At 49.8% G+C, this 21183-nt stretch overlaps 1 protein-coding gene across 9 annotated transcripts in view; it reads right to left on the bottom strand.

Moving 5' to 3' along the window:
• Nucleotides 1–21183, bottom strand: part of LOC119972309 (protein NDRG1-like) — a 98920-nt gene that overhangs the window by 19461 nt on the left and 58276 nt on the right. For all 9 annotated transcript variants that reach the window (XM_038808806.1, XM_038808812.1, XM_038808805.1 and 6 more), the window contains 3 exons: nucleotides 19435–19538; nucleotides 6785–6856; nucleotides 5904–5955 (listed from right to left, as the gene is read on the bottom strand). In XM_038808806.1, coding sequence (XP_038664734.1) covers nucleotides 5904–5955; nucleotides 6785–6856; nucleotides 19435–19538 — 228 coding nt within the window. The remainder of the gene's footprint in view (nucleotides 1–5903; nucleotides 5956–6784; nucleotides 6857–19434; nucleotides 19539–21183) is intronic.

Genomic DNA, 21183 nt, shown 5'->3' with positions numbered 1-21183 from the left:
AATTCAAGCAAGAAACACGCCAGCAGCTGAAAAGTGACTTGGGACGGGGGCAGGAGGCCATATACAATTGGGGCTGTCAAAGGAAATTGGACAAGCGCCTGAAGAGGAAATATTTGCAGGACTATGGAGACAACGTAGGGGCACAAGCGTATTGGAGTTTCTCTTGCAGAGAACCACAACACAGACATGACAAGTTGAATAGCGTTTTTATGTACTGCAGCCATTCTCCTTGCAGTGTGTAATCTGCATTGGGCAGTTCGATGGCACAGTGGTTAGCACTTCTGCCTCACAGAGCCATGAACCCAGGTTCGATTCTAACTGTGGGGAGGTTGCACATTCTCCCGGTGCTCCGGTTTCCTCCCATAGTTCAAAGATATGCAGGCAAGATAGATTGGCCAAGTTAAACTGCCCCTTAAGCGTCCATAAGCTAGGCAGGGTGCTCTTTGAGGGTTGATGGCCGAATGGCCTCCCTTCTGCACTATATATGAATTGTTCTACCTCCCTAACAGCACTGTGAATGAGCCTACACCACATGGACTAGATATCTCACCATCACCAGATCAAGAAAAACTAGGTGAAGGGCATTAAATAGAACAGTACAGCACAGAACAGGTCCTTCGGCCCTCGATGTTGTGCCGAGCCATGATCACCCTACTCAACCCCACGTATCCACCCTATACCTGTAACCCAACAACCCCCCCCTTAACCTTACTTTTTAGGACACTACGGGCAATTTATCATGGCCAATCCACCTAACCCGCACATCTTTGGACTGTGGGAGGAAACCGGAGCACCCGGAGGAAACCCACGCACACACGGGGAGGACATGCAGACTCCACACAGACAGTGACCCAGCCGGGAATTGAACCTGGGACCCTGGAGCTGTGAAGCATTTATGCTAACCACCATGCTACCGTGCTGCCCAATGCTGGCATTGCCAGCGATGCCCCATCACAGAAATAAATAAAAGTGCAAGTGCTGGATGGAATATTATTAGAAGCCTGCTCTTATCAAAGCCAAGCATCCACTTCCACCAGGAAGTGGAAGGCTAAAATCATTTCATTCTTTTTAAAATTCTCTCTTCTCATTATGAGGATACTTAAACCAAATGGAACTAATCTTCCCTAGCCTGGTGTGCATTAATCAGCATGCACCACCAAAAGTCGTTTCCACATTCTAATTTCATTCAATTTAGATGTTTTAAATCCAAACAGTTTGGCAGTTCTGGATAAATGTGCTTACAATGTTTAAATGCCACTGAGGTAGCGTTAACAAAGTGTTGCACTTAATTAAATTTTCTACTCTAATGACTAAATCAAGTACTGAGCATTGCCATTTAAATCAGTTTGAGCAGACTAAGATCACAGTAAAAATCAATTGAGTAGAGATTCCAGTTTAATTGGTGGATAAATCAACCAAACACTTGTGCTAATGATGGTTGCAGGTGGGGAGGCAGTGCAAACAATTCAGGTAAAATGCAGTTAACAACTCTTTTTACCTCTGCCACTGAAGGTGGGTGGAGGTTAAGCTGGTTAATGTTCATCAGTTTGTTTCTCAATGGTAACTCAAAAACTAAATGGACGGATTTCAATGAAACTTGGTACAACAATTATTTTATTCCCTACGGTATTAATTTCCAAACATTATAATCTTTAAAGAATATAGATATTTTTGTTGAATAATTTAGACTGCATATAAAGTCAACACGTTATATGCAGCGACACGAGTAGTCAGAGAACTTCAATCTATTATTCCAACAAGAGTAATAAAATGGAATTAAAACCACTGAATTTTAGTATAGATTCCAAGAAAACCAATGTTTATGTGTTTATCAAATAGCTGCAGTAATGTTTCTTTTTTTCGGAAGCTGAGCTGTGTTACTGGCTTTTACTTTCTTTTTTTAAAAAATATTTTAGACATTATTCATTAAAATATTTTAGACATTATTTATTAAAATATTTCAGGCATTTATTATTTTTATAACTTACGGAGAGGAAGTACATCAGTATTAGGTACTGGAACCCATTTCAGCTTTCTTAGCCACAGGGATATGTGAATAATGAACTAGTGCAAAACTTTAGAAAACTACCCAATTTAATTCAACTCAATGTGCCAGTCACTAGGACTCTTTAAAAAAAAATTTTTTTAATTTAGAGTACCCAATTCATTTTTTCCCCAATTAAAGGGCAATTTAGCGTGGCCTACCCTGCACATCTTTGGGTTGTGGGGTGTCATGAGTGTCCCTTTAAGAAAAGTGTGTTTATCAAATAGCTGCAGTAATGTTTCTTTTTTTCGGAAGCGGAGCTGTGTTACTGGCTTTTACTTTATTTTTTTAAAAAATATTCTTATTCTCCATTTTCACATTTTCCTTCAAAATTTACATCCCCCCCAACAAGCAGTAAACGGTAACAAATACAAAGTCAATACCCTTAACATCAACAATGATCCTATCCTCATACCACCCCAAACAACGGCCCATCTGTCAATATATGCATCAAATAAAACAAACCCTCCCACGGTGGAAAAAAAACCAAAGGAGAAAAAGAAAAAGGAGTCCAGAATCGCCCATGGTCACCATTAACCTATAAGAGTCCCCCCCACAAACACTCAATGCCATCCAGCCTCCGAAAGAGTACCGAAAAGAGTACCGTACACCCAAGAGTTGTAAACCGCCCCCCCCCCCCCCCCCAACTCCTCCCCTTCCTCTTGTAAAGCTCCTCCCCCCAACCTCGGTTCCTACCCCCCAACTTTCCACCCCGGCTAGACTCATCAGACCTTGCTCTGCCAGGCTCCGATGGCTGCATCCCCTCCCCCCCCACCTCACCGCCGTTCACTGGCCAGCTTAAACCGGCCAGCGTGAGGCCCCTGCCCGGGTCCCTTTCCCCCTTGCCCGGCCCAAGGAAAACCCAGAAGTCCCTTTTAGCACACAAACCACGCATACACACCCACACCCCAAAGAACCCTCATTACGACTGAAAGTCCCATTTCTTTCTTTGTCCAAATATACACAAATGTTGGCTCCTGTAGCCCATACACCAGCATGCAGTGAAACAAAAAAGAAAAAATACAGTCGTGAGGCTACATCGGTACATGACCATTTCTCAATTCTGCCACAGTCCTGCTACCTTTGCAAATTCCTCCGCTGCTTCCACCGTCCCAAAATAAAAGTCCTTGAACTTTAGGTCACCCTTAGCTTCGCTGGATATACAATGCCACAATGCACCTTGATAATGTATAGTGCCCTCTTCACCCAGTTGAAGGCAGCCCACCTCCTTGCCAGCTCCACCGTCAAGTCTTGGTATACACGTATACCAGCTCCAGCCCACTGCACCACCCGCTTCTGCTTAGCCCAGCACAGGACCTTCTCCTTTACAGCATACCTATGGAAGCAGTCACTACTCTTGGCGTCTCACTTGCCTTTGGTACAGGCCTCCACGACCAATGAGCCCGTTCCAGTTCATATCGGGGGGGGGGGGGGGGGGGGGGGGGGGGGGAGGAGGGGGGAGGAAAGAGAATCCTCCCCCTTCCCCAATAGCTTCGCCAACATCGTGGCAAAATACTCATATGGCCTCGGTCCATCCACTCCTTCAGGCAGCCCCACAATTATCAAATTCTGTCGCCTGGATCTGTTTTCCAGGTCTTCCATTTTGCCTCGCAGATCCTTGTTGATCTCTATCACCTTTCACATCTCCTTCCCCATCGAGGTAAGTTGATCACTGTGCTGCAATAATGTCTCTTCCACTTCCTTCAGCGCCTCGCCTTGCTCCCGCACCTCCTCCACTGCTCTCGGCACCGCCATCCTCACCGGGTAATCGCCTCCTCCACCAGCACTTTCAAAACCGCCCCATCTCCTTCCTCATTTGTCTCCATGCGTTTTGTGAACTGCCGTTCGAATTCCAAGGCCATCACCTTAGTTATTTCTTCAGCCGTAAGCAGTGCAGCCTCCCCATGTGCTCCAGCCTCCATTTTCTTTACCGACCCCGCCGTGACCTTTCCACTCCCCTATGAATTTCAGCTGTTTTCACGGCCGTTTTTTTTAATAAACTGATTCTCGGCATTTCCCTTCCCTGTGCTTTCTCCTGACTTTTACTGCCATTGCTGCCCCTAGGACCGGGCGTTAACCCCCGACAATGCCGTTCCCGAATGGGAGCCCTCCAACAGGCGGCTGCCTCCCGTCCGCCGTCACTGAAAGTCCGCCTCTGGCTTTTACTTTCGTTTTGAGCTGAAAGTTGTTTTTGTAGCTGAGTTTTTGGTTTAGTTTTCAGTTGGGAATTGCATTCAAACAAGGAGATGTATTTTGAGTTTTCTCTCTCTGCATGCTAAGAATGTCTCCAGACAACTTTATAATTTAAAAGTGATAACTGTTCTCTGTAGAGAATTCAAACCTGCTGTCTTTGTTAAAAAGAGTATGTGACTTATGGATGATGTTGTTAGGAAAATTATTAAGGGTTAGATATAGAGTATTGTATCTGTGGGGAATATCTGTATTGGTAGTTGATAAACTGTTTACTGTGTGTTTATAAAGTGTTAACTGAATTCATAGAATAAACATTGTTTTGTTTAAAGATACTCAAGGTCTCTGTTGCATCGCACCTGGAAAGCGGGCCCCTGTGCTCCCCATAACCAAAATCTATAAACAGTCGTGGATCAGGTGAACCCCATGATATACTTTGGTGTTCTCTAAACCCTGGCCCATAATAGGGGATGAAGCCCATGCAAACACGGGGGGGCTAGGTGTAAACTCCAAACGGACAGTGACTCAGAACCGGAATCGAACCTGTGATCTCGGCACCGTGAGGTAGCAATGCTAACCACTGCACCACCATGCTGCCCTGTCACTAGGCCTCTTTACGATCAAATTCAAAATTAAATAATTACAGTTCCCATTTTGTGATTACACAAGGCAAGGAGTGTTAGCACAAGATAATTTGAGCATATTCTTAAATGGACACCATGGTTGCCAGGTCTTTAATAAGCAGCAACTTTTTTTTTTACATGAACGTCTGTACAGTAATTTATGCAATCTGAATAATGATCTTAACATACCACTGCATCCCCGCCAGGGAATGGCTTTAGGTATTTACAAGTGAGAACCTTCCTGAGGAAGCAGGTGGTGGCCTTCCCACTGCTGCAGCCATGGGGATACAAGACAGAGTAGTGTCCGGTACCTGGATGGGAGGGGAAGGTGTCAGATATCTACCAGGAGCTGTTGGAGGTGGAGGAAACCCCGGTGGAGGAGCTTAAAGGTAAGTGGGAGAAGGAGTTAGGAGGGAAGTTAGAGCCGGCACTGTGGGCGGAAGCCCCAAGTAGGGTTAACTCCTCCTCATCATGTGCCAAGCTCAGTCTAATACAGTTTAAAGTGGTTCACCAGGCACACATGACGGCGGCGAGGATGAGCAAGTTTTTTGGGGTAGAAGACAGTTGTGCGAGGAGCCCAGCAAATGATGTCCATATGTTTTGGGCATGCCCGAAGCTGGAGGAGTTCCGGCAGGGGTTTGCCAGGGCAATGTCCAAAGTGCTGGGAACATGGGTGGTGCCGAGTCCAGAGGTGATGATCTTTGGAGTGTCAGAAGACCCGGGAGTTCAGGGAGTGAAAGAAGCCGACATTCTGGCCTTTGCCTCCCTGGTAGCCCGGAGACGGATCCTGTTATTGTGGAGGGACTCGAAGCCGCCCCCCCTCCCCGGAGTGTAGAGACCTGGGTTAGTGATGGGGGGGGGGGGGGCGCGGGCGGTTAGTGTTGTGTTTATTTGGTTTTGATAATTTCGGTGGTCTGTGAAGAGCTGTTTGGAGAAATATCTATTTTTGCACTATGTTAATGTTTAACACCTATTTGTCTTTTTCTGTTTTTGTTATAAAATTTCATAAATATTTCAATAAAAATATATATTTTTTAAAAACATACCACTGCATCCACTGCAGGTGAAGCATCTCCCACCACCAACAAGGCAGGACACCTACAAATAAAATGCTGATCAGACAACTTATTACACTCAATCCCGAGGTCATCTCACTGTTACACATGTTTAAGAACAAAAGCCATTTTGATGTCATGGCAGAAAAGGCTGCAATAGTTCTGGGGAAACTGTAGCTGAAGAAAAAGGGCAGATTTAAGTCCGAAAACAATCCTCTTCCCAACCGAAATCTATCCATGTCCTGCTTTAATGGTAGCCAGAACATGGGCAAGGCAATCAACCCAATTCCAAGGAGGCAGCTTTGAAGATAAATGAAACGCCATAAAATTATGTTAACTTGCCTCAAGCCTCTAATCAGGTCCCAATTTGTCCACTCCCAATCCAGAATGAAGCCCAATTCGCTCTCTCTCACTTGCCCGCTCCAAAGCCCAAAGTCACCCCCCCTCCTACTCCCCGACCCCCACATTGGCAGTTCCCCTTGTTACCATATCAAAACCTGATCAACCTGGCATGGACACATTTTCTACTGCCAGTTAGTGACCAATGCCCCACTGGTTCATCAAGTTAAACCTCTGGGTGAAGGACTGATCACTGGCATCACTTCATAAAAATGCCACAGCATGGGTCCAAGTTGGAAGGAAATTCACAAATGGTGTTCCTCTGATTTTCTAGCTGATCCGCTGTTGTGAATCAGGCCAGTGAATATTTGTCCCCAGTGACTAGCCAGACCTAGAAAGCTCCATTGTTTTTACTCGGCAACGTTAAATCTTCTTCAATTACATTATAAATTTCAAACAAAAAGCAGGACAGCTTTTATCCCAAATTACAAATTAATTGTTGGAGCTAGAAAATAACTTCTAAATAAACTCACTGCAAGGTAATATTGTGGTGGTGATGATGATGCCCCGCAGGAAGAGGGCGCTCAATATCCAGATCTCTTCGGCTGCAAGAGGAAAAATAAATGTTTAAAGAACCTTGTTTTAGTTAATTTGCTTATATTTGAAAAGTTAAAATCAGTAAGTGTTTTCCTGGTTTAATTCACATATTCCTCTGCACATCTTTCTCACCATTCCCAAACTTCATCTACTTGACTCAATTTCTTCTGCCAAAAGTTGTGGCAGTTGTGCCACAGTTGTGCTTTGCTTTAGGCACAGATGTTCTACATATTCTAACTCCAAATTTTATATGAGTATTTTAGAACTCTACCAGTTCAATCAAACTGCAAAGTCTATCGTCAGTTCCAGAAAGATTATTCTCGTTTGGCAACACAAATGTACCAGCCATGGCATAATATTGTAAACATTGCAAAACACAGTTTTATGTTTGAATGTTCCGTGTTTTGGAAACTCCAAAGGACTACAAAAATGTAAATAAAAGAATGAGGATAAATTAATCAGGAATATAAAACATATTGCAAGAGTTTTGATAGGAAAACAGATACGGTGAATGTTGGTCCCTTCGGGGCAGGCAAAATTGTCATGGGAAATGAGGAAATGGCAAAGACATTGAAAGAATATTGCGTACCTTTACAGCAGAAGACAAATTGTATGCTAGAAATAGAGGGCAAATAAGAGTGAGGCAGAGCAAAAGACTTGGAAAAATTGGAGTTAAAATCAGACAAATCTCCAGGACATGATGGCCCGAGGTAGCTGCAGGAATAGTGGTGAAAAACTACAATTACAATTCTCCCTGCACCACCCCCCCACCACAAAAAAAAGTGTTGTCTTGGGTAAGAACAGCCCGCCAGCTGCCTTTCCTGCCAAATGTTCAAGTACTTAAAAAAGATGGTAGAGGCAGGACCCACGTTACGCTGACAGGATTAGCTCATGCTAGCAACCTCGGCCCGATTGACCGGAGGGGGTTGGGGGAGAGAGGGGGAGGCCTTGCCCACCTGAAAAATAAAGGACTCCCACCAATGGACACAGAAACCCTCCTTCACTGACGCGGGAACCCCCCCCAAACCTGGCACTGTCCCTTGGCATGACCCCTCCCCTCTCTGGGAGCTGTAATTACCTCTGCACTCCCGCTGGGGATTGTCAGGATCAGTTTTAAACCGGACGACTTGACGCCACGCCGTCAGGGGTGGGGGTGATTTTTACACGGGGGGAAATAATAGTGGGGAATCCGAGATTTAAGTGTATTCCAAACACCCTCTTTCAGGCTCAGCTTGAAATTGACAGTACTTAACTCTTTGAAGTGGTTGATGTAAACATTGTGGTCAGAGTACTTCAGAGTTACTGAACCATGAAGGTTGAAGCAAGGCTCACAGCTGTGCAGAGAAACCGTCAATCATAGCCCACTATGGGAAATGAATGAATGGCTTGCAGGTCAAGGATCTGAGGGGTTTAAACACAGGTCACTGCTTTCTCATTCCAGGAATTGACAGGTGGTGTGTCCTTTGTCTGAGCCAGCAGGGTTATGCCCAGGTGAGTGTTACAACTGTTTTTACCCCAGATGTCCGATTCTCCGCCACATTGGGAACCCCACTACTGGCATCGAAGAAGGCAGCCACTGTTTCAGGTTTATCCCTCCCTTTAAATACCCTTGCTTTTTTTCCATGTTTTCTGTATCTTCTACTGTGTAGACATATACAAAATACTTGTTCAAATTCTCTGCCATTTCCTTGCTTCCCATTATTAACCCCCAGCATCATCTTCTAGGGCAGTGGTTTTCAAACTGGTGGTCACGATGCTCAGGTGCTGCAGTCATACATTGTCATCGGTAAATTTGTATTTTGGGAAAGGAATACTTGCTACTCAGATAAATTACACAAGATATTTTCTATTCTGTAAGCAAGAAATGACTTTCTTCTGTCCAGGTGCATAATATTATTCAATATAATTATTTCGTACAAGGGGTACTATTCATCAGTAATCACAAGGTGAGAAATCAAATGACTGCTGAGCATTGAAGTGGAATGGGTTTTTTTTTAAATAAATAATTTTTATTCAAAGTTTTTCACATATTTTCAACAACAAACAAACCCCTCCATACAAAAATAAGAGAACAACAAAAAGCACATAAATAAACAGATTATAGCTATATCACACATTCCCCCAGACTTAAACGCTAAGCAATAACAAATACAATAGTAAACACAAAGTCCCCCCCCCCGGGTTGCTGCAGCTGCTGACCATCTCCTAACGCTCCACTAGAAAGTCTAGGAACAGTTGCCACCGCCTGAAGAACCCTTGCACGGGTCCTCTTAAGGCAAATTTTACCTTCCCTAATTTAATAAACCCTGTCATGTCGCTGATCCAGGCTTCCACACTTGGGGGCCTCGCATCCTTCCACTGCAACAGAATCCTCCGCCGGGCTACCAGGGACGCAAAGGCCAGAATACCGGCCTCTTTCGCCTCCTGCACTCCCGGCTTGTCCGATACCCCAAATATTGCGAGCCCTTAGCTCGGCTTACCCGGGTGTTCACCACCTTCGACACCGTCCTCGCAACGCCCCTCCAGAACTCATCCAGCGCTGGGCACGCCCAGAACATGTGGGCCTGGTTTGCCGGGCTCCCCGAACACCTCACACACTGTCCTCTCCCCTAAAAAACCGACTCAGCCTTGCCCCAGTCATGTGCACCCTGTGCAGAACCTTAAATTGTATCAGGATAAGCCTGGCGCAAGAGGAGGAAGAATTTACCCTACCCAGGGTGTCCGCCTACGTACCCTCGTCTATCTCCTCCCCAAGCTCCTCCTCCCATTTACCTTTTAGCTCCTCCACCGAGGCCTCCTCCTCCTCCTGCATCACCTGGTAGATCGCCGAGACCCCGCCCTCTCCAACCCATGCCCCCGAGAGCACCCTTTCCTCGATCCTGCATGCTGGCGACAGCGGGAATGCCCTCACCTGCCGTCTTACGAACGCCTTTACCTGCATGTACCTGAAGGCATTTCCAGGGGTGAGCCCGAATTTTTCCTCCAACGCCCCAAGGCTCGCAAACGTCCCGTCTATAAACAGGTCCCCCATCCTTCTAATACCTGCCCTGTGCAAGCTCAGGAACCCCCCATCCATTCTCCCGGGACAAACGATGGTTCGGGGACCACACCGAGGCCTCCACCTCCCCCCTGTGGCGTCTCCATTGCCCCCCAAATTTTCAGGGACGCCACCACTACTGGACTCGTGGTGTACCTCGTCGGCGGGAGCGGCAGCGGTGCAGTCACCAGCGCTCTCAGGCTCGTGCCCACACAGGATGCCATCACCAGCCTCTTCCATGCCGTCCCCTCCATTACCCACTTGCGTATCATCGTTGGCAGCCCAGTAGTACCCGCATAGATTAGGCAACGCTAGCCCTCCTCTGTCCCTGCTCCGCTCCGCTCCACTCCACTCCATAAACACCCTTCTCACCCTCGGGGTCTTCTTCGCCCATTCAAACCCCATAATGCTCCTGCTGACCCACTTAAAAAAGGCCTTGGGGATCAGGATGTGGAGGCACTGGAATATAAAAGGGAACTTCGGGAGCACCGTCATCATCACCGACTGCACCCTACCTGCCAGGGAGAGCGGCAGCCTATCCCACCTTTTAAACTCCTCCTCCATTTGCTCCACCAGCCTCGTCAAGTTGAGCTTGTGTAGGGCCCCCAGCTCCTGGCCACCTGGATCCCCAGGTACCTAAAACTCCTTTCCGCCCTTTTCAGTGGAAACTCATCTATCCCCCTTCCCTGGCCCCTTGGGTGTACCACGAACAGCTCGCTCTTCCCCATGTTGATCTTATAACCAGAGAAGTCCCCAAACTCCGAGGATCCGCATCACCTCCGGCATCCCCCCCACCGGGTCCGCCACATACAATAACAGATCGTCAGCATACAGCTATACCCGGTGTCTCCCCCCCCCCCCCTTGCACCAACCCCCTCCAACTCCTGGACTCCTTCAAAGCCATCGGCAAAGGCTCAATTGCCAACGCAAATAGCAGGGGGGATAGGGGGCACCCCTACCTCGTCCCTCAGTGCAGCCGAAAGTATTCCGACCTCCTCCGATTCGTGGCCACACTCACCACCGGGGCTTCGTATAGTAACCTAACCCAACTGACGAACCCCTCTCCGAACCTCCTCAATACCTCCCAGAGGTACCCCCACTCCACTCTATCAAAGGCCTTCTCCGCATCCATAGCCACCACTATCTCCGCCTCTCCCTCCACTGCTGGCATCACGATTACATGATTACATTCAGGAGCCTCCGCACGTTGGTGTTTAGCTGCCTTCCTTTCACGAAACTCATCTGGTCCTCGTGGATGACCCCCGAGACACAGTCCTCAATTCTAGTAGACAACACCTTCGCTAACAGTTTCACATCCACATTGAGGAGCGAGATTGGCCTATACGACCCACACTGTAAGGGGTCTTTGTCCCGCTTCAAGATCAGCGCCCTAGACATCGTCGGAGGTGGGACGACCCCCCCCGCCTCCCCTCGACTCATTGAAAGTCCTCACTAGTAGTGGGCCCAGCAGGTCCATATACTTCCTATAAAATTCCACCGGGAACCCATCTGGCCCCGGTGCCTTCCCCGCCTGCATACTCCCCAGCCCCTTAGCCAGTTCCTCCAGCCCTACCGGTGCCCCAAGCCCCGCCACCTGCCCCTCCTCCACTCTCGGGAACCTCAGCCGGTCCAGAAACCGGCACATTCCCCCCCCTCCTCCGTCAGGGGCTCCGACCTATACAGCCCCTCATAAAACTCTAAATACCCTGTTTATTCCCACCACACTCCGCACCGTGTTCCTCCCTTTATCTCCAACTCCCCAATCTCCCTCGCTGCCTCCCGCTTCCGAAGCTGGTGTGCCAGCATCCGGCTAACCTTCTCCCTGTATTCATACACCGCCCCTTGTGCCTTCCTCCACTGTACCTCCGCCTTCTTGGTAGTCAACGGGTCGAACTCGGCCTGGAGGCTTCGTCGCTCCTCGAGTAGTCCCTCTCGGGGACCTCTGCATACCTCCTATCTACCCGTACCATCTCCCCCACCAGCCTCTCCCTCTCTCCTTCCCCTCCTTGTGGGCCCTAATGGAGATTAGCTCTCCCCTGATCACCGCCTCCTACCTGCACCTCCCTATTATCGTTGACCTCTAGATATCTTTCTATGCATCCTCGGATCCGCCCGCTCGCCTCTTCATCCGCCACAGCGGACGCTGGTCCCTCTCCTCCTCGAGGTCCACCCAGTGCGGGGCATGGTCAGAGATGACTATGGCCGAATACTCCGTGTCCTCCACCCTCGGAATTAGCGCCCTGCTCATCACGAAAAAGTCAATCCGGGAGTAGGCTCTATGGACAGGGGAAAAGAATGAGAATTCCCTGGCCCCAGGCCTAACAAACCTCCATGGGTCCACTCTTCCCATCTGGTCCATAAACCCTCTCAGCACCTAGGCCGCCGCCGGCCTCCTACCCATCCTGGACCTAGAGCGGTCCAATGCTGGATCCAATACCGTATTGAAGTCCGTCCCCCCCATTATCAAGCTCCCTGCCTCCAGGTCCAGGATCCGGCCCAACATGCGCCGCATAAATCCGGCATCGTCCCAGTTCGGGGCATACACATTCACCAAGACCACCCGCACCCCCTGCAGCTTACCACTCACCATCATGTACCTACCCCCATTGTCTGCCACAATGCTCAGCGCCTCAAACGCCACCCGCTTCCCCACCAAAATCGCCACCCCTCCATTCTTTGCATCCAACCCCGAATGGAAGACCTGCCCTACTGTGGTGAGATAACCACTGTAGTTATGTGTACTGCAGTAGGGGGATGTATGCCTGTACCTGTAATACAGGTTCCTCCGGTCAGCCCCTGCCGGCTAGCTCCGCCCACAGGGAGCTTGTGTATAAATATGTATGAGAGCTGCTCAGACCCTCAGTCTACAGTTGCGGATGGAGGGACAACATCGTACAGCAATAAAGCCTCTATTGTACTAGTCTCTCGGCTTTGAGTATAATTGTTAGCGCCACAATTTATTGCTGTACGATTTCCCAGTCACCATGGACATCAGAGTCAAGCCTGACCGTCTGCAGCTGGATCCACATTCGCCTCACGCCAGAAAAGACTTTGATCACTGGCTCGCAGTCTTCGAGGCCTACATCTCTTCAGCACACCCTCCCCCGACGGAGGCTCAGAAAAAGCAACTCCTGTACTCCAGACTTAGCTCCAGCGTCTTTCCGCTCATTCGAGATGCGACCGACTACACCGCAGCTATGGAACTGCTCAAGGAGAATTATGCACCATCGACGAACACCCTGTTTGCGAGGCATCAACTTTCTACTCGCGTCCAGCAGCCGGGTGAGTCGATTGAGGACTTCTGGAGGGCCCTTATACCTCTGGTACGTGACTGCGACTGCCGGGCCCTCACAGCCGCGGAACATTCGGATTTACTCATGCGCGATGCCTTCGTTACAGGCATTGCATCGGACACCATCCGGCAACGACTGCTGGAAGGGGTCGCCCCCGACCTCGCGGCCGCAAAGGCCCTGGCGCTCTCCATGACGGCCGCCTCCCGTAGTGCGCACACTTACTCCGCTAGCCACTCGGCCCACCCGTCCTACCCCTCGTGGACCCCGCAAACGGCTCCCCAGGCCCATCCGTCCCACCCCTCGTGGACCCCGCAAACGGCCCCCCCAGCAGCCGCCCCCGCGCACTATGCCTGCGCTGCCCGCCGCACCGCACCCCCTGGGGGTCCCCACTGTTACTTCTGCGGCCAACAGAAGCACCCTCGCCAACGCTGCCCGGCCCGCACAGCGACCTGCAAAGCTTGTGGAAAGAAGGCCACTTTGCAGCGGTGTGTCAGTCCCGGACGGTCGGCGCTATCGCGCCGCCGGACCCCCGCCTCAGCCGCTCCCTCAATGGGCCCCGCCGTCCGCTTCCCCCGACCCCACGTGCAATCAGTGGGCGCCGCCATCTTTTGCCGCCCCCGCCACGTGCGCCCCACGGGCGCCACCATCTTCATCCACCACAGCCATGTGCGTTCCATGGGCGCCGCCATTTTGTTCCGACCCCATAACGTGCGCTCCATGGACGCCGCCATTTTACCCACAGGTACTGGCGGATGCCGCCATCTCGTCTCCAGGGGCCGCCATCACGGGACACGGGTCGCTACCGCTCCTCGTCGGACTCATCTGACTCAACCGCCGACCAACTACTGCTCGCCTCCGTTACGCTCGACCAGTCCCGTCCTCGCAACCTGGCACCCTCTTCCACATCGGTGCTGGTCAACGGCCATGTGACCTCCTGCCTCATCGACTCCGGGAGCACCGAGAGCTTCGTCCACCCGGACACGGTAAGGCGCTATTCCCTTGCGATCCATCCCGCCGACCGGCAGATCTCCCTTGCCTCCGGTTCCCACTCTGTCCCAATCTGGGGTTTCTGCCTGGTTAAACTCACTGTACTTGCGCCTGGTGAAAGCATCCCGCCCCTTTGAACGCCTCAGCGTGGACTTCAAAGGGCCCCTTCCCTCTACCGACCGCAACACCTACATCCTTAGTGTGGTCGATGAATTTTCTAGGTTCCCCTTTGCCATCCCATGCCCAGATATGACGTCTGCCACCGTCATCAAGGCCCTGGATTCCATTTTTTCGCCCTGTTCGGTTTCCCCGACTATATCCACAGTGACAGGGGATCCTCATTCATGAGCGACGAGCTGCGTCAGTTCCTGCTCAGCAGGGGTATCGCCTCCAGCAGGACGACCAGCTACAACCCCCGGGGAAACGGGCAGGTAGAGGGAGAACGGGACGGTATGGAGGGCCGTCCAGCTGGCCCTACGGTCCAGGAACCTCCCAGCCGCTCGCTGGCAGCAGGTCCTCCCTGACGCGCTCCATTCCATTCGGTCGCTACTGTGCACCGCAACTAACAGTACACCCCATGAACGCGTTTTTGCCTTCCCTAGGAAGTCCACATCCGGAGTGTCGCTCCCGACTTGGCTCACGACTCCGGGCCCAGTCCTTCTCCGTAGGCATGTACGGCACCACAAGGCGGAACCCCTGGTGGACAAAGTACGCCTTCTCCACGCCAACCCTCAGTATGCCTACGTGGAGTTCCCCGACGGCCGCCAGGACACAGTCTCGCTCCGGGACCTGGCTCCCTCAGGTGCCGATCCCATGCCCACACCGCTTCCTGCGCCAACCCCAGCGCCCCCCTATTCGTCCCCATCAGGTCCATCCCTCAACCCCCTGCCCACCCTCGAGGACATGGAAGATTTCGGCTTGCTCTCGGAGTCATCCCGCCAGCAGCCAGCACCAACACCATCGGGGCCATCACCGCCTGTGCCGACGTCACCACCACAGCTTCGCCGCTCACAGCGGAACGTCCGACCACCGATTCGGCTCAACCTGTAACCTGCTAACCGGATGGACTCTTGATTTTCCTTGTTGGACCCTCTTGTAAATAGCATCCTTTGTATTAGAGTTACATGTCACCCCCGCCGGACTCATTTTTACAGGGGTGAATGTGGTGAGATAACCACTGTAGTTATGTGTACTGCAGTAGGGGGATGTATGCCTGTACCTGTAATACAGGTTCCTCCGGTCAGCCCCTGCCGGCTAGCTCCGCCCACAGGGAGCTTGTGTATAAATATGTATGAGAGCTGCTCAGACCCTCAGTCTACAGTTGCGGATGGAGGGACAACATCGTACAGCAATAAAGCCTCTATTGTACTAGTCTCTTGGCTTTGAGTATAATTGTTAGCGCCACACCTACCCACCCCTTTCTCAGCCTAACCTGGTGTGCCACCTTCGGGTGCATCACCTGGAGCATGACCACATCTGCCTTCAGTCCCTTCAGGTGCGCGAACACACCCTCTTGACCGGCCCGTTCAGGCCTCACATTCCAAGTTATCAGCCGGATCGGGGGCTAGCTGCGCCCCCCCCCCCCCCCCCCCCCCCCCGCCGATTAGCCATCACCCTTTCTAGGCCAGCCACGTGCCCACGCCTCCCGCACTCAATTCCCCCCCGACAGACCCCCGCCCCGACTCTCTTTGCAGACTCCAGCTCACCTTGGCCATTGCAGCAGCAACCCAGTTTCCAACCCCCCCCCCCCCCAGCTGCGCTGCTCCCCCCGTAAGTCAGCTGACTCCTGCTGACCCCGGCCGCTCCATCGACCCCCCAGTGTGAGAATCTCCCCTCCCCCCTCCTGTCCATCAGCGGGCGCTCCTCTCCAGCCCCACCCTTCCCCCCCCCCCCCCCTACCCCGCCCCCTTCCTCCGCAAGCGCAGGAAAAAGCCCGCGCTTTCCACCACACCGCCCCACCTCCCCTGGCGCAGCTCCCTTTCCCGGCCTAATCCCAGCTCCCCCACCTCGGGCCTCCCCTCTCCCTTCCCCCCCAAACGGGGTCCCCTCTTCCAACCACCGACGCCCACACTCTCACCAAACCCCCACTACAAACCAAAAAAAGGAGAAAAAAAGCAGTACCAAACTGAACAGAACATCCCCCCAAAACACAACAATCCCCTCTCGACATCCCATCGCCACCGACCCTCAATCAGAGTCCAACTTTTCAGCCTGTATAAAGGTCCACGCCTCCTCCTGCGTCTCGAAGTAGTAGTGGCGGTCCTTGAAGGTGACTCACAGTCGCGCCGGCTGCAACATTCCAAATTTCACCCCCTTCCGATGCAGCGCCGTCTTAGCCAGACTGTACCCGGCCCTCTGCTTGTCCACCTCCACGCTTCTGTCCTGGTATCTCTGCATTCTCCCACCTGCTGCTCCGCTCTTTCTTTGCCCACCTTAGGACACACTCCCTGTCCACGAAGCGGTGGAACCGCACCAGCACTGCCCGCGGCGGCTCGTTGGGCTTGGGCCTCCTCGCCAGGACTCGATGGGCCCCCTCCAGCTCTTGGGGCCCCGGGAAGGCCCCCGCGTCCATCAGCGTGTTCAGCATAGTGACCACGTATGCTCCGACATCCGACCCCTCCGGGAGACCCAGGATCCGCAAGTGCTTCCTCCTCGACCGGTTCTCCATGTCCTCGAACTTCGCCTGCCATTTCTTATGCAGCGCCTCTACCTTCACCGCCAGGCCCAAGATCTCATCCTCGTTCTCAGAGGCCTTTTGCCGCACCTCCCGGATCGCCGCCCCTTGGGCCTTCTGGGTCTCGAGCAGCTCGTCAATCGAAGCCTTCATCGGCTCCAACAGCTCTGCCTTCAGCTCCGTGAAGCAGCGCTGGAGAAACCCCTGCTGCTCCTGCGACCACTGAGCCCACGCTGCCTGGTCTCCACCCGCCGCCATCTTGGTTTTCCTCCCTCACACTTTGTCGCCGCTCCAAATCTACTTTCTTAACTGCTCCACTCCTGGTCCAATCCATACAGTGCTGGGGAAATATTGCTGTCACCTTCCAACATTGGGAATCGCCGAACAAATGCCGCTGGGGGCCCTAAAAAGTCCAAAAGTCCGTATCTGGCAGGAGCTGCTGAGCGTGCGACTTAGCTCCGCATAGCTGCAACCGGAAGTCCCGAAGTGGAATGTTTGAACAACACAAATCTTCACTGTCGGTGAAAACAGTCGGAGCCCTCAGGTGCCTCCCAACTTTTTTTTAAGAGGCTAGAGGACAAAGACTAAATGGTTCACAACTGTACATCTGTTTTCTTGACTATCAAGTATGAAGACAATGCTTACTGCGGTTTCTCAAAATCTACTATGCAACACAGCTTTTATCATGATAATGCCCCAAAAATACAAAGATGGAGTGCTAAGTAGACAAAAGGATAAGATTGAAGTCAATGGAAAAGACTCTCGGAAACGGTGTGCAACAGGTTACTTATTCACTCGAGCCCACTGTGCACTTCCATCCTGACAATCACATTCCGCAAATCCCACTCACAGCAAACATTAGCAACAAAATAAACAGAACTCTAGCCATGATTTCACCCTCTATTCGGAGGATAATTATGGATGACAAAGACCATCTAGCTCAGTTCATCCCATGATGGGCATACAAATTATGGTGGCTCCTCAAGCGTGCTCCATTAATTGGAAGAATTTCCTATATTATACCAGTAAAAGCTCCCAATTTGCTGTGAAGTGATTTGGGATATTGTAAAAGGTGCTGTATAAATGCTGATTGTGGCCGGAATTCTGTTTGGGAGACTTGGGGCGTAATTCAGTGACACCCCGTTGTCACCGGGCGCAGATCTGGTCACAACAAGTGACTCACGCAAGAGCACCAAATTGGGCTCCATAACAGTTCCCCGACTGGCTCCGTCCGATGTGATCAGAATCCCGCCCTTACTGGGAGTTAGTGCCAAAGAGCCTGACAGCTGGAGTTGTTTTAAGCCCTCCACTTACCACACACACTCAAAATGGCTGGCTCACAGATCGGCACTGTTAATGATATTAAAATCCATGTAAATTACAGTTTTGTATGGATCCGCCAGCGATATCGCCACCAGCGCGAGGGACTCCGCAGAGCATGCCGTTGGAATCGGCACAGGGCGCAAAAGGACTTTTTCCCTTTTTGCACAATTCTCTGCCTGATCACGATTCTCACTTGAGCTGGTGCTGCGAAGCAGAGGATCCAGCCCTTTGTTTTTCTTTCATTACACCTTTGCCTCCTGCATATAGATATAATGAAACAAGATGAAATTGGAGGCTTGATGCTGCTCCTCTCATGATAACCAATCACAAAGCTATCAGCTGACATTAGCCAAGTGGTTACGAAGTTACCAAGAAATCACTAATTTACTAAACAAGTTAACACTGCAGATAACCTCCCTCAGGAGGTTCTAGAATTCCTGGACAAGAACACTCTCCTGATAGATGTTGCACTGCTGTTGACATAAGATAGCCAATGGCAGGCTTTCTTAAAACAAATTGACCAGTGAAGCTACCTGAAGGTTGGAAGCAGTAGCACAGTGCTCAGTGAAATTGACGCTTGATAGACTGGCTGATCAGAAGAGTCTTTAAGCAAGTCTGAGCCTCGAGCTGCTCAGTCTGGACGGTGAGAAACCACGTTTAAAATACCGAAGCCTGCCCACCCCCGGCACCGTCCTTTACGAGGCCCCGCTTGTATACCATCTTTTTGTGCCTGATGTACCAGGACACCCAGTACCAGAGAGCTCTGCAATCCCTCTCCATTTAAATAGTATATTGCTTTTCTATTCTTCCAGTCAAAGTTCACATTTTCCACCATCTGCCAAATTAAAATTTTGCCCACTCACTTAACCTTTCTCTATCCCTTTGTAGCCTCCTTATGTCCTTTCACAACTTCCTACTTGTCACTCGAAACATTTCGCAGCACACAAGTCATTGATACAAATTGCAAGATTGTACCTAATTATATTTACGGCCCCAGCACGGATCCCTATGGCACTCCACAAGTTATTGCCCAGCCACAGTGAAGCAATGGCAATATAGTTCCCAAGTCAGGATGGTGCAGGGGCCTGGATGGGAAAGGTGGTGCTGTGTTTGATTTGGTTGTATCACAACTAGCTGCCTTGAGGAACCAGCGCATTCTGCAATTGAGCTTGGAAATTTCTAACGTGTGGCTATACAATATGGTGTCTTTACCCAAATCATAATTATTCATTATTTAAGAAGAAAATTAAAACTGATCCAGTAGTACTTTACCTGTTGTACGAATCAACAAATAGCTGCAGATTGTTGTGATTAATATCAGAAGTAATGTAAGAGCGGTACAACTGGATCAAATCAGGATTAGAATGCATTTCATCCTAAAATAGATTGCAAACATATTAAAACTGTTAATTACAACATAACACAAAGTACAGGAAGTAGTTTAACTGTCGATTTAGGGGAGACAAAAAGTGGCTGTGGGCCAAGGAGTGACAAGACTTTACCTCCCACAAAAGACCAACCACATTATTATATGCAATATATAATCCCAAACACAATACAAATGTACAGTGAAAACAAGAAATGCTAGAAATGCTCCAGTCTGGCAGCAACAGTGGAGGGAGAAACAGAGGCAATACCTCCACAGATGCTGTCAGACTTGCTGAGCATTTCCAGCATCCATAGTACTTTGCTTTTTTGTATCAACTGTAGATTTATAATAATCTTGGCTACATTTCCTGGGTTTACTCATCACAATTATCCAGATTTGTTCATAACATTCAAACCTATTTTTATATCAATGGCATGGGAACTATCGTTTTTAAATGTTCTTTGGATATGTATGACGCTGCAAAGTCACATTTATTGAGTGAAGTATCGCTAGTTCCACTCCACCCACACCCCCCCAAAAGGTGATGGTGGTGGCCCTTCTTCAAATGCTTCCACTTCATGATGCTATTTCTTCAGTAAAACCATCATGGGAACAGATAAGATATTGTGTCGGCAAATGACAGAAATTCAAAAGACGCCCAAGGGTTATTTATGCTACTGTGAAATTTGATGCGATTCGCATGAAATCTAATGTTATTTGCACAACATTGTTGCTCGTAATCTAATCTACTCAGTGGCAGAAGTCACATGGAAGCAACAGGAGAACTGGAGAGTCACAGGATTGGCAACCTGTTGGTGATATACACTCCAATGATGGGGGTTGGAGATGGAATTTCAGGGGTGCCAATTATGCGGAATACTCTATCCTACATGTTAATCTCAGTGTGGCTGTGGTGCACCCGTCGAAGCGAATGGTTAAGCGTTAAGCGGGATGAGAGAAGAACTAGCTAAGGTAGACTGGGAGCTAAGACTTTATGGTGGAACAGTTGAGGAACAGTGGAGAACCTTCCAAGCGATTTTTCAGTGCTCAGCAAAGGTTTATACCAACAAAAAGGAAGGACGGAAGAAAGAGGGAAAATCGACCGTGGATATCTAAGGAAATAAGGGAGAGTATCAAATTGAAGGAAAAAGCATATAAAGTGGCAAAGATTGCTGGGAGATTAGAGGACTGGGAAATCTTTAGGGGGCAACAGAAAGCTACTAAAAAAGCTATAAAGAAGAGTAAGATAGAGTATGAGTGTAAACTTGCTCAGAATATAAAAACAGACAGTAAAAGTTTTTACAAATATATAAGACAAAAAAGAGTGGCTAAGGTAAATATTGGTCCTTTAGAGGATGAGAAGGGAGTTTTAATAATGGGAAATGAGGAAATGGCTGAGGAACTGAACAGGTTTTTTGGGTCGGTCTTCACAGTGGAAGACACAAATAACATGCCAGCGACTGATAAAAATGAGGTTATGACAGGTGAGGACCTTGAGAGGATTGTTATCACTAAGGAGGGAGTGATGGGCAAGCTAATGGGGCTAAAGGTAGACAAGTCTCCTGGCCCTGATGGAATGCATCCCAGAGTGCTAAAAGAGATGGTTAGGGAAATTGCAGATGCACTAGTGATAATTTACCGAAATTCACTAG

Source organism: Scyliorhinus canicula, chromosome 10 (assembly GCF_902713615.1).
Source record: "Scyliorhinus canicula chromosome 10, sScyCan1.1, whole genome shotgun sequence".
Taxonomy (NCBI): Eukaryota; Metazoa; Chordata; class Chondrichthyes; order Carcharhiniformes; family Scyliorhinidae; genus Scyliorhinus; species Scyliorhinus canicula.
The sequence above is the reverse complement of the archived record's forward strand: the minus strand, read 5'-3'. Positions and strand labels throughout refer to the sequence as shown.